General features: G+C 33.2%; 1 protein-coding gene across 1 annotated transcript in view; it reads left to right on the top strand.

Annotated features, from left to right (window-relative positions):
- Window positions 1–13,916, top strand: part of LOC142331948 (uncharacterized) — a 382,649-nt gene that overhangs the window by 203,326 nt on the left and 165,407 nt on the right. The window contains exon 2 of the mRNA XM_075378000.1: window positions 1,928–2,015. Coding sequence (XP_075234115.1) covers window positions 1,928–2,015 — 88 coding nt within the window. The remainder of the gene's footprint in view (window positions 1–1,927; window positions 2,016–13,916) is intronic.

Below are 13,916 nucleotides of genomic sequence, written 5' to 3'. Positions count from 1 at the left end.
ATCTAGTTGTGCACCTCCCCTTTTGATTGCAATTGACAGAACCTAAAGTGTCCAAAAAAACTCAAAATCCAAAAACAAAATTGGTTTTTGGACTTTTTCTTAAGTGTAATAAGCCCTCAATGAGTGCTTTTCAATGATTTATCATAAGTGGTATTTATTTTCATTGGTTCCAGAGTTATAGCCAAATGAAATTTTAATTAATGAAATTTTTGGATCTTATAAGGAGAAGGATATCGGTTCAAATCAAACTTCATCTCCTCTTATTTTACCTTTTTTTTTAATTTAAGTATATTAATTTATTAATAATTAATTATTAATCTCTCATTGTAGACAATTTTTTACGATAAATAATAATTCAATTACAAAAAAAAAAAAATATGAAAAAATATCGAAAGTTATTAATGAAATAACATTTTACGTACTTTTCATTAAAAAAAAAAAAGAAAAAGTGTTTATGTAATTTAATAGGTGTACAGAGAAGTCGTGGTATCCACATCAGATCTTTTTTTTAAATTTTAACACTATATACAAACACAGAAACAAATTTTGTTTTCTCCTTTTTTCCCCGCTTCCCGCAGCCGAATCCGCAACTAACCATAAACTCGGCTTCGAAAGCTGCCATAGCCTCTAACCTCTAACTACCTCGTCGCGAACAAAGTTCCCGCAACATAGCCGGGACTCGGTCTTTTAGGCGCCATGCCTCTAATGAGGGGACCCCAAAGGATCCCTCCACCGGGTCTTTATATCTTGCCTCTATTTTCTTGTACGAAGTAAAGGAAATATTGTGATACCGAAAAATTTCGCTTTTCAGATTTCAACGGAAATATCCAGTTTGACAATCTCTGAATCCATTTTGACTAGTTCGGCGTGATGTCTGTACGTACATATGTATCTCACATAATTCAAAAACGCATAAATTTCAAAAGGGTTTGGATTTTTGACTTTTTCTTGACTGTAGTAATAAACCCTCACTGAGCCCATTTCAACGATATATCATAAGTGGTACTTATTTTAATCGGTTCCAGAGTTATAGCCAAATGAAGTTTTAATTAATGAAATGTTTGGATCTTATAAAGGGAAGACACATCGACTCGAATCAGATATCATCTCCGTTTTTTTTTTAATTTTTAATTTAAATATATTGATTTATTAATAATTATTAACCTTTGATTGTTAAAAATTTTACAATAAATAATAATTCTATAATAACAATAAAAAAATACAATATGAAAAAATATCAGAAGTTTTTAATGAAATAAAATTTTATGTACTTTTCATTAAAAAAATGTGTGTATGTTATTTAATAAGCGTACAAGTAAATCATGTGGTGTCCACATCAGATTTGGTGAAATATCTGATTATTCGTTTTTGTTTTCATTTTGTTGATGGTTATATCATTATAATTTTAAAAAACATAGTATTAGATAGATAAAAGGGATACATTTATTTAAAGAGCAATAAAGGGATTTTTACTCTATCTTAATATTTCAGGTAAGATTGTTAAATTAATAGTTGTATCAATATTTGATGTTAATAAAAATTAATATTTTAGCAATTGTGAAACAATCCACTTTATTAAAGAATTGGAGGATCGTATCTCACTATTAAATGAAATAAGTTTAAATGAATTGCACTAAAAAATGTGTATATGTAATTTAATATGCGTACAAGGAAGTCATGTAGTGTCCACATCAGACTTTTTTTTTGCTAAAAGTACTAAATGTGCAAAATATTAGAAAATGCTTTATAATTTCTAAAAAGCTTATTTTGTAATTTGACATTTTATCGTAATAATAAAAAGTTGCAAAATGGACACATTATTCTCCCCATTGTGAGCAACATAAGTTATTTTAATTCTCATAAGGATGAATATTTAATAAAAGCGTGATACCATCTAATTGATAATTCGTTTATTTTTTTGTTTCAGAATGTTTCAATATTAGTCGTATTAATATACAGTTGGAGAATAAGTGTAAACGCTAGAAAATACACAGACCTACAGGACGTTTATTACGGTAAATATATATATTATTATACTTTATATTTTAAGTTTATATAATCTTGAAAAAACTTATCTTAAGATTACTTCCAAAAATGTTTCATAGTAAAAAATGACAATTATTGTCAACACAGCTTTGCTGATTTAAATATACTACAGATGGTTAAAATTTCAAACCCAATGGATTATTTATCTATAAATCTTGGTTTATGGATATCCAGGGCGTATGGCTACCCATATCATTCCCTTGGGTAACGTTGGATGTAAAATTAATCAGCTTCATTAATCTCTATGAGGTAGATCCATTTCAACGTGTAATTATTACACATTTTCAATATAATAATTTTATTTATGCAAGAATTAGGCTGTTAAACTTATTCTTACAGAAATTTTCTCAAAAACTTTTAAAGAACTCGTTTAAGGTTATTAAATAATTTTATATTCTTTATCTAGTAATCTGTTGAAATCCATCACTGTTAAACGAGGTTACCAACATTTATGTTTATTGGCAAAGCTTTCTAATTCTTTTTATTATAATAAATTGATGATTTACGCGTCTATCCATTAATTTAGTTTGTTATGAAAAAGCGGCCATCAACAGCATGGTTATTAGCCCAATAGAAATTGGTTGCGTATAAAAACTTGTCATTCCTGACCGGGATTGGAACCCTGGACCTCCGCACGAAATGCCGAGACGCGAGACGCTACCTACTCAGCCACGGAGGTTGATCATTAATTTACAACTAAGAGTACTAGTTATGGAAAAAATATCATTTCAACAGCCTAAATTCTTCTAATAGCTACTTTAGAGATCATCCAAATTTTATTTGCAAATACAAGTTTGTACGGCCTACGTATTTTTTTCAAAGATTTTAAATCTCTTGTGTATTACGTTTTTTTAAAATATATTACAGTTGCCCCAGCGAATCTACGAGCTTGTGACGTCACGTGCTGACATCTCATTATATTACTGTTTTCAAAAACATTTTTTTGCCCGTAATTATTATTTTTATTTCATTTTTCGACTTAGAAAAAATACAATTTTTCTTACCCAAACAATACATTTATGTTGTTGTGTGTTTAATTCTTTCCACTTGAATTGATTACATGTATAAAAATGTTTAATGATTCAATCTTCTAAGTAATAACAATTCCTTAACCGATGTCTAATGTTCCGATTAGTATTATGTACTGGCCTATAAAAATGCATACGTGTAGTTAGAAATGATGTCTTTCATTACGATTTTTTTTTAGATCCGTTATTCGTAGTACACAATGTGTGTATAAAAGAAAATACTTTATTCCAGTTTATATCTTGTTCAGTGAAGGTATTCGGATAGCGTTTTTGTACAGTCATATTGTAATACATATATATATATATATATTAATCGTTTGATATTAGTGCGGTTTGTTATAGCATAATTTAAATCCGTAGTTAACAGTCAGAGTCAAGAGTCAAGTACATGAAATTATGAATAATTTTTATGATTTTATAAAAAAAGGTATGTAAATTAACTGACGACAAACATATAATTAATTGGCATTCAAAAATGCGAAGAAAGAACTGCTGCTGCTTTTGGAATATCAAAAACACAGGTTCAAAAACTCAGAAGAGAAAAAATAAACATGATTCTTTAATCAACATCCCAACCGTGTTCTTTCAGCACGCTGAAAAAGTATAAACGATGTTCGAAACCTGTAAGTAGACTGGACAGTTTTGATTTAGGTGTAGTTAAAAGAACAGTTAATGAATTTCATTCAAAGAAGAATGAATTCCTACTTTTAAAAAAATAAGGCAAGAGCTTCAGTCATCTATTGATTTCAAAGGCAGTGAATCAATTTTATCGGTTATTTTGAAAGAGTTAGGTTTCAAATGGCGTAAAACTGAAAATAACAGAAATTTTTAATTGAGAAATCCGATATCAGGTGGAAAAGAATTGAAAATTTGCCAGCGATGACTAAGTACAGACAAAGCAATGCTACAATTATTTATTTGGATGAAACATAGATTGCCTTTTTCATTCTTTTTCCTGTCTAGCCTCCGATAACTACCGTTTTAGACAATACTTCAGAGGATGATATGTATGAGCGTGAATGAAATGTAGTCTTGTACATTCTCAGTTCGACCATACCTGAGATGTGTGGTTAATTGAAACCCAACCACCAAAGAACACCGGTATCCGCGATCTAGTATTCAAATCCGTGTAAAAATAACTGACTTTACTAGGACTTGAACGCTAGAACTCTCGACTTCCAAATCAGCTGATTTGGGAAGACGCGTTCACCACTAGACCAACCCGGTGGGTAACATAGATTGGCTGGAGAAAACCCATATTCCGTATCTTTAAAAAATGCTGAAACCACAGTTAAATGAATTAGTAAAGTTACATAAAACTAAAGTACAAAAATATCACTTGGATAAACTTTAAAAAAATCATGGGCATCATGCTCTTTGACTCCCGCAGTACCATCCTGATTTGAATCCGATTGAGATGGTATAGTCAGCTGTAAAAAGACATATGTGGAGAGTCATAACACAACATTTTCTTCCACAAATGTTGAAAAATTAACTACGGAGAAAATTAATTCCATGAATGAATATGACTGGAAACTCTACTGTGAAAACTTAAAAACAATATTCTAAAAGCATATTAAAAACTGGAACCACTGATAGATGAAATGGCAGAACGTTATCTTATACGTATAGACTCTGATAATGTAAGTGACAATGATAGTGGTTCGTTTAGCGAAGATGGTGAACTTGCTAGAAGTTTGAATTAGATGCATGAGAAAATTCAAGTAAGTTTTTGTTTATTATTAAAAATTAATAACTTAGTACAAATAAAGATTATAAAAGAATTAATTACGTATTATTTATAATTAGGAAATGTAAATATGATAGAAATTACCGCGTACAATAGGATATATACTTCGATTTGTTACGCGGAGTTGATGTTTTCAGGCTGAGTAGTAATACGCAGTCTGCTCGTAAAGTCACAAGCTCGTACACTGGCTGGGCCTAGTATAAATATCTTTTAAATGTTAAAAGTCGGTTTATATTATCAAGAAATCAAATATCATTCATCAGTAAATATCAACATATCAAATATCACCTATCACTAGTCAAATATCGCTCGGTTAAGAGGGACACTTGGTAGAATGGGAACACTTAATCGAGATTTTCTGAAAACGTTTGATTTTAAGAGCTTTTTGATGCACTGCTTATAAAATATTTCTTATTGGCAGTATTAAAAAAAAAAAAACAAAAAAAAAATTTAAAAAAACAGACTCCATATTTGGGGTGTTTACTATGCACTTCAAAATTGGTAAAAGAAGCGAGTTTGAGGGAAATGAGCTGGCGATGGATCCCTAAAAAAAAACTTTTTAAGAATCATTTGAAATTCCAACGGGGTCAGGATGGACAAATTTACGGGATATAATAAGGCTACATGCTCATGTTTGGCCAAAAAGGAAGTGTTCTTTTACCACCATACTGCGCCTACTGGTTTTTGCTGAAAAATTGAATCACCTATGCTTCAAAGAGCTTCTGCATGCTTCGTTATTTCCAAACCAGAAAAAAATGACTCGCTGGACGAAGATTTACTTCAAATGATGAAGCCAAAGCTAAGACAACCACTAATTTTGAAAATTTGGACAAATAGAATTATATTGAGTGTGCTAATAAGATGGAAAGTTGGTCTAAATGTATCAAATTGAAAGGTGGCTACGTTCAAAAAAGAAAGAAAAATCTTAGCCAGGCCGAGAACTTACCGAACGGCCCTCATAATGTAAGTGGAGGGAGATAATAAACAACCTCTCTTTTTCCTGTTTAGCCTCCGGTAACTACCGTTTAGATAATTCTTCAAAGGATCAATGAGGATGATATGTATGAGTGTAAATGAAGTGAAGTCTTGTACATTCTCAGTTCGACCATTCCTGAGATGTGTGGTTAATTGAAACCCAACCACCACCAAAGAACACCGGTATCCACGATCTAGTATTCAAATCCGTGTAAAAATAACTGGCTTTACTAGGACTTGAACGCTGTAACTCTCGACTTTCCAAATCAGCTGATTTGGGAAGATGCGTTAACCACTAGACCAACCCGATGGGTGATAATAAACTACCTATGGTCTCTTTTTACGAACCGAGCTTACGTTGTATAAAGTATTTTTCAGTGATATTTTTGAGTTGGTGGTCAAGTGTGTACCTTCCCCAGTTTCACAATTTTTCTGTCTGAGAACTGCTGCAACGGTTTTACGCCCTAACTGTTTAGACGTTTCATACCCTTTTCGCGAGGATTCAGAGAATTTTGCCCACGATTTGTTCGAGCACCCGCCTCATCGCGGCCAAAAGAGTGGCTACGACTCCTGGTCGCAAGTCCTTGTTACGAACAAAGTGTCCTTTACCCTTAGTCCTGCTCACGCACTTTTAGAGCGGGGGCTGTAATCTGTAACTGTGTGTTGATCTTTGATTTCACACATTTCATCTAGTAGCGGTGAAGAGGTGCAAAGAATGACAAGAGAATACAGAAGCCGCCCGTGGCTCGCTGCGGGTAGTCGTCACGCTTGTGGGCTTGTGCCCAACATCTAAGTAGAAGGAATACAACGATCATTTTGTTCGTATACTGTTAGGTCAGGGCATCTCCGACCATGACAGATGTTAGTGAGGTGGGTAAGAAGCCTAGCCGGAGGAGGGGGCCGGAGCCTCATCTCTCGGCCTCCTCGAACACTGGTCCTGACAACGATAGTTCAGATGTAGATACTGGGGTGACCACCCGGGAGGGTATGAACCCACTCATTGAAGAGTTTTTGCAAGCCGGGGGTAGGCCTGGCAATTCTGCTCCTTCGGCCCGTAATGTTTTGGCAGAACTGGGTGGCTTTTCTTCCTATTTAGATAATAAATAAATAAAATCGATATTACAGAAAATAACAATCTGTAAGTGGTTAATTGATAATTTGAGTGCATATGTCGTAGGTAGCTTCGCGATAAACGAGTAAATATCAATGTTGTTTTTTCTAATTAGATTTATGTAATATAAATTCTAAATATAATTTCTATAGCAGGATAACGTTTAGCATGAATTTAAATAATTTCATCACAATGGTCCCTTTTTTATAAGGATTCCATAAAGTGAAAAGTATCTTTTTTTTAAAATCCAAAGGATTTTTATGTGGAATAGAGATTTTTTATTTTTTGACTAGTTTGAATTAGAAAAGTGGACAAATATTCTTTAATAAAAAAAGTCATATCATGATTTATATAGAAAATGTTATCTACAACAAAAAACTACCTATACAATGATAAAAACCTTTGAAATTTACATATACTCACAGTTTTTTGTTTGCATATATAATAGACGTAAACAAGTTACGTATATAAAACAAAATTATATAATTATTTTATTATAATTAAATTGCTATAATTTATTCAGAATATTAGAAACATTAATATATATATATAATTAGTTTAAAATATTAATTTAATTAATAAAAACCTCTCTACCCTAATTTTAGATAAATTGTATTTTCTTTAATAACCTATTTTATAATAATGGAGTATAAATGTATTTATCCAGCTGTGATAAAACCTTCTATGATGAAAACCATTTTATTTAAGTTCAAATCCTATTATAATTCGCTTAAAATTAATTAATTCAATTAAAAGTATACAAACACAATTCATGAAAGGTTAAATTTTCACTGTGAAATGATATTATCTCGACTCACGACTATTATTGGTTGATGTAGGATTTAAATTACACCTGCTGTGACCTGATCCTGAGTATATATAATGTAAAAAAATTACTCAATTTAATATAAAATGTGCTCAAACTTCAGCAGCATTATGATGACTTGGTCTCTTCTGTTGTATGGAATAAAATCGTTTCTCGAATTCGTTCTCCTGGATTCTGCGTAAGGCCATGGGTGGACTCAGCAACCAGAACTTATTCTATTGTGTACATAGACATGGACTGCTTTCGTGAAGTCACTCTCACACGTTAATTCTAATCAGAGGTAATTTGTTGTCCCTCTCTTAGCAGCCTCATAAGCTCGAGGCTTATGAGGCTGCTAAGAGGATGCCATAATGGTACAGGACTCATACGCACCACTGTCTTGTTTACTCTTGAGAGGGTGTAATGATGGGTTCAGATGGTCTGCAGTTCAAGCTCTCAAGTATACGTCTAAAATCAGTTATTATCAGGAAGTTGTTGTTACTACGAACATCAATAACTTTCAAGGAATAGCAAATTGTGTAAGTCTAGCAGGAGAATATACAGTTATTAAGCTTTTGCGTTATCTCTTTACCAGGGAATACTATTAAACTGCCGCACTCGTCAGGCGAGACAGAGCCATCTGTATAATGTATGTGAAATCGTTGTACTTCTTAGTCATCTCGCTAAATTGGTCCCTAGCAATTCGATAATGAGGGTCACGTTTGCGTCTTCCAGTTGGTAAATATCCAAACCACCGCGTTGAGTCTAGTGATGAACGCGTCTTTATAAATCAACTGATTTCGAGATTTCTAAGATTAAAAATCTAGTAAAGGCAGTTACTTTTATACGGATTTGAATACTAGATCGCGGATACCGGTGTTCTTTGGTGGTTGGGTTTCGATTAACCACACATCTCAGAAATGGTCGACCTGAGACTGTACAAGATTACACTTCATTTACATTTATACATATCATCCTCTGAAGTAATACCTTATGGTGCTTCCGGAAGCTAAACAGAAAAAAAAAATGTTGGTAAACATTCAAACTTTAGAGATGCGCGCAGCCAAAGAGCACCGCATCCTACTTCATTTCCGAGAATCTTCGGAACAGACAGGCTTAGTTCCTGGAGATAGGAAAATAGTTTGAGGTTAAAACATTGAGATAAGGATTTCTTCCCGTCAAATTGTTGAGTTAGAGCGGGCCTGGTCTCCTGCCTTGAGCAGTTGAACAGACGGGACATGCTGACCGCGTATTTGATAACATGATATTTCTTCCTGTAATGTAATGGGAGTTCACTGGATTCCGTTAATATACTTGTTATAGCGCTAGTGGCAAATTACTCTATGGTTATTGGAACATAAGTAATGTACAAGGAGTCTAGTAAGACCTTAACGTTTTCTCCCGCTGTCATTCAGGATTGACCCGTATTCCAACTTCGACAAAACGATGCTTCTATAAGTTTTCAGGATGATGCGTTTTTTCAGCACTCCAGTTGAGGATCATATGACACTAATAAATCTGCTTAAGTAAAGTTTACTATGAAAAGTCATTCAATGGAGGTAAAAATAAGAAAAAGAAAATTTTCATAAAACATTTCTGCATTTTAGGTCCGGAATCCATAATTTATAAAAAATGTAAATATTACACAGAAAATGTATGTACAAAAGTACGCACAGACTAACATTCATACATATGTTGTTTTTTTTTTTGTCCAGATATACTAGTTGAACTATAAGACGTAAAGATTTACAAAACACCTGATACCCTACTTTTGAAAAGTTCACCATACTTTACCCTTAAATATAGACCTCTAGCTATACTCGCCGGGAAAGAAAAATATTAAATTTTGTTTAAAAAAAATATATATGTCTAACCAACCAGGAACAGTTTTTCTTGATTAAAAAAAACAACATAGCATTGAAACAGAATCAAAATTAAATTAACATATAAATTACTCAGACCAATACGTTAACAGGAGACTATTTTTCATATTTATATAATACATATATTGTAATTTATCATATGAATTCCAAAATACAATACTGTGGTTTCATTAATTGTATGGAACAGGCAAGGTTAGTCTGGGAGTAATATATAGATAGCGTACAGATTCAAAGCAACACTGTTCTATTCTAGAATTAAACCCAAACTGTAAATTTAATTTCCCAAGAGGATTTACCAACTAGATAAGATATGTTCTATATACATTGAGAACAAGAGAGAGAGAGAGAGAGAGAGAGTGAGAATCAAAAATACATATACAAAAAAATACTGAGAATTATAAATTGGACAAAAAAAGATACAAATTAATGATAGACCTTTAAATGTCAAAATTACTAAATATAATCAAATGAATCATGAAAAAAATCATTCTGTAGACTAAAAATAAAGACTTGAAATCGTACGAAATATAAAAATATAATTACTGGTATTCTTTAATTTGAACGTTGTGGACTTTCAAGAAACCTCTTTTACGCACGAAAACTCAAGTTTACAACATACTCTTTACATATTTCTCATCATATTATTTTGTATTTATTATGCAAAATAGTCTATTATGTTATTATGAATTTTGAAAATTTACAATTTTCATTTATGCAAATATTTATTTTTTATAATAAGTTATGCATTTTTAGTTTATTGATGAAAATATAATTAAATATAAATTTCAGCAAATTATTGTATACACTTCAAAAATAAATAAATATATAGTTATTTTTTATAAACAAAGTTACTAAAAAGTAAAACAAATTTAGTATTTTTATAAATTTTAATTTTTGAAATCGACACCTAATAAAAAAATAAATGTCTAAAATTAACCTTTTTTTCATTTTTTTGTGTTTGTTTATTCTCATGCTTCTTGAGCCGGCTCAACAGTCAAGTATTACTCAGGTCAAGGGAGTATCCTTGCGATTGTAATGAGCCTCCCCACTTATCGGCATGGCAGGTCGGCTCACCGGTTCCGGATCTTTTCCTTATTTTCATCTTGTCTCTGCGTTTAACCGCTAAGACCAGGGAGAACGGGTCCATCTATGCCGTTGCCGGACTCTGCCCCAGCAGCCGAGTCTTGGTTATTTTATTTTCTAAAGTAACTCCTGCCACTTCTTGTAATCCATTGCTCGTATAACCTTAGCCACGAATCTCTCTATTGTCAGCCATTTCTCTTTACCTATCAGCATATACTTTGTTTAGTTTCCGGGGAAATCTCTTGTATGTTATATCTGGCTTTTAGATCCTCCCAACGTGCACACTCAAAAAAGGTGTGGCAGGGAGTGCCTTCTTGACCGCAGTACACACAATTTGGGAGCTTCTTCTAAACCTGTAAGTAAGTATACATACACCAAATCCTCCGTGACCGAAGAGGAATTTTGACAGGTAGTACCTTATGTCACCGTATTTCCTTCTCAGCCACGTTCCTAGCTCAGGAATAAGTTTCATTGTCCACGCCCCAGTCGTAGCGGCGTTCCACTTCTCTTGCAATTCTTGTAGCAAGAGATTAGTGGCATCTCCCCTATCCATGCTCTCATAGATCTGTTTCATTTGGGTAGCCCGTAACTGGATCGGCGGTATCCCGGCCAGGACTCCCGCCGCATCCGCTGATACCGTTCGGTACGCCGCCCCGATCCTTATATTCATTCGTTTCTGCAGTGATGTCATCATCTTCACTTTCCTCTTGTTTTTTAGTGCCGAAAACGAGGCAGGCACTGCATATAATATTGTAGAAGTCACTGGTATCATCAAATGCTTTCTTTTATCTGCTCTGGGTCCCTACTTGTTGCCCATCAGTCTACCAGAGCGTTGACTATCCGCTCCGCTTTACTGTATACTTCATTGAGGTGTCGGTTGTATAGCCCATTTTGATCGAATCATACCCCGAGATATTTCACTAAGGACGTTGTTTCTAGTCTAACCCCATCGACTGTAACTTGAATTCTAATCTTACGTCGGCATGCTACAACCACTAGTTGGTTTTTTGTGGAGTGAGTCGTAGCCCCTTATCTAAAAATAGGCTTATCTGTGCGTCAATTTAAATAATTCAGAATTTAAAAAAAGAATTGAAAAAAGTTTTAGAAATATTTTAATTATTATTTATTTATTTTTTGTCTATTTTTTATTTTTTAATTTAATTTAAATTATTGATAGGCCTGCTAAAAAGATTGTAAATATTTATTTATTTTTTTTTTTTTTTGTCTTCAGTCATTTGACTGGTTTGATGCAGCTCTCAAAGATTCCCTATCTAGTGCTAGTCGTTTCATTTCAGTATACCCTCTACATCCTACATCCCCAACAATTTGTTTTACATACTCCAAACGTGGCCTGCCTACACAATTTTTCCCTTCTACCTGTCCTTCCAATATTAAAGCGACTATTCCAGGATGCCTTAGTATGTGGCCTATAAGTCTGTCTCTTCTTTTAACTATATTTTTCCAAATGCTTCTTTCTTCATCTATTTGCCGCAATACCTCTTCATTTATCACTTTATCCACCCATCTGATTTTTAACATTCTCCTATAGCACCACATTTCAAAAACTTCTAATCTTTTCTTCTCACATACTCCGATTGTCCAAGTTTCACTTCCATATAAAGCGACACTCCAAACATATACTTTCAAAAATCTTTTCCTGACATTTAAATTAATTTTTGATGTAAACAAATTATATTTCTTACTGAAGGCTCGTTTAGCTTGTGCTATTCGGCATTTTATATCGCTCCTGCTTCGTCCATCTTTAGTAATTTTACTTCCCAAATAACAAAATTCTTCTACCTCCATAATCTTTTCTCCTCCTATTTTCACATTCAGCGGTCCATCTTTGTTATTTCTACTACATTTCATTACTTTTGTTTTGTTCTTGTTTATTTTCATGCGATAGTTCTTGCGTAGGACTTCATCTATACCGTTCAATGTTTCTGCTAAATCCTTTTTACTCTCGGCTAGAATTACTACATCATCAGCAAATCGTAGCATCTTTATCTTTTCACCTTGTACTGTTACTCCGAATCTAAATTGTTCTTTAACATTATTAACTGCTAGTTCCATGTAAAGATTAAAAAGTAACGGAGATAGGGAACATCCTTGTCGGACTCCCTTTCTTATTAGGGCTTCTTTCTTATGTTCTTCAATTGTTATTGTTGCTGTTTGGTTCCTGTACATGTTAGCAATTGTTCTTCTATCTCTGTATTTGAACCCTAATTTTTTTAAAATGCTGAACATTTTATTCCAGTCTACGTTATCGAAAGCCTTTTCTAGGTCTATAAACGCCAAGTATGTTGGTTTGTTTTTCTTTAATCTTCCTTCTACTATTAATCTGAGGCCTAAAATTGCTTCCCTTGTCCCTATACTTTTCCTGAAACCAAATTGGTCTTCTCCTAACACTTCTTCCACTCTCCTCTCAATTCTTCTGTGTAGAATTCTAGTTAAGATTTTTGATGCATGACTAGTTAAACTAATTGTTCTGTATTCTTCACATTTATCTGCCCCTGCTTTCTTTGGTATCATAACTATAACACTTTTTTTCAAGTCTGACGGAAATTCCCCATTTTCATAAATATTACACACCAGTTTGTATAATCTATCAATCGCTTCCTCACCTGCACTGCGCAGTAATTCTACAGGTATTCCGTCTATTCCAGGAGCCTTTCTGCCATTTAAATCTTTTAATGCTCTCTTAAATTCAGATCTCAGTATTGTTTCTCCCATTTCATCTTCCTCAACTTCCTCTTCTTCCTCTATAACACGATTTTCTAATTCATTTCCTCCGTATAACTCTTCAATATATTCCACCCATCTATCGACTTTACCTTTCGTATTATATATTGGTGTACCATCTTTGTTTAACACATTATTAGATTTTAATTTATGTACCCCAAAATTTTCCTTAACTTTCCTGTATGCTCCGTCTATTTTACCAATGTTCATTTCTCTTTCCACTTCTGAACACTTTTCTTTAATCCACTCTTCTTTCACCAATTTGCACTTCCTGTTTATAGCATTTCTTAATAAAATATTTATACATGTAATATAATGATTAATAGGATCGTTTCTGTCCACACATCACACAAGCACTACTGGACATATATTTTAATAAAACTTGCCAGATTTATACCTTAGAGGCATGGTCATTATCTCCGATTACAATTATCACGATATTCCTAACGTGGGGGGGAGGTTAAAATATTAAAGATATTCATTAAACAAAAAA

Source organism: Lycorma delicatula, chromosome 11 (assembly GCF_047948215.1).
Source record: "Lycorma delicatula isolate Av1 chromosome 11, ASM4794821v1, whole genome shotgun sequence".
NCBI classification, from domain to species: Eukaryota; Metazoa; Arthropoda; class Insecta; order Hemiptera; family Fulgoridae; genus Lycorma; species Lycorma delicatula.
This window is presented reverse-complemented; position numbering and strand designations above follow the sequence as displayed.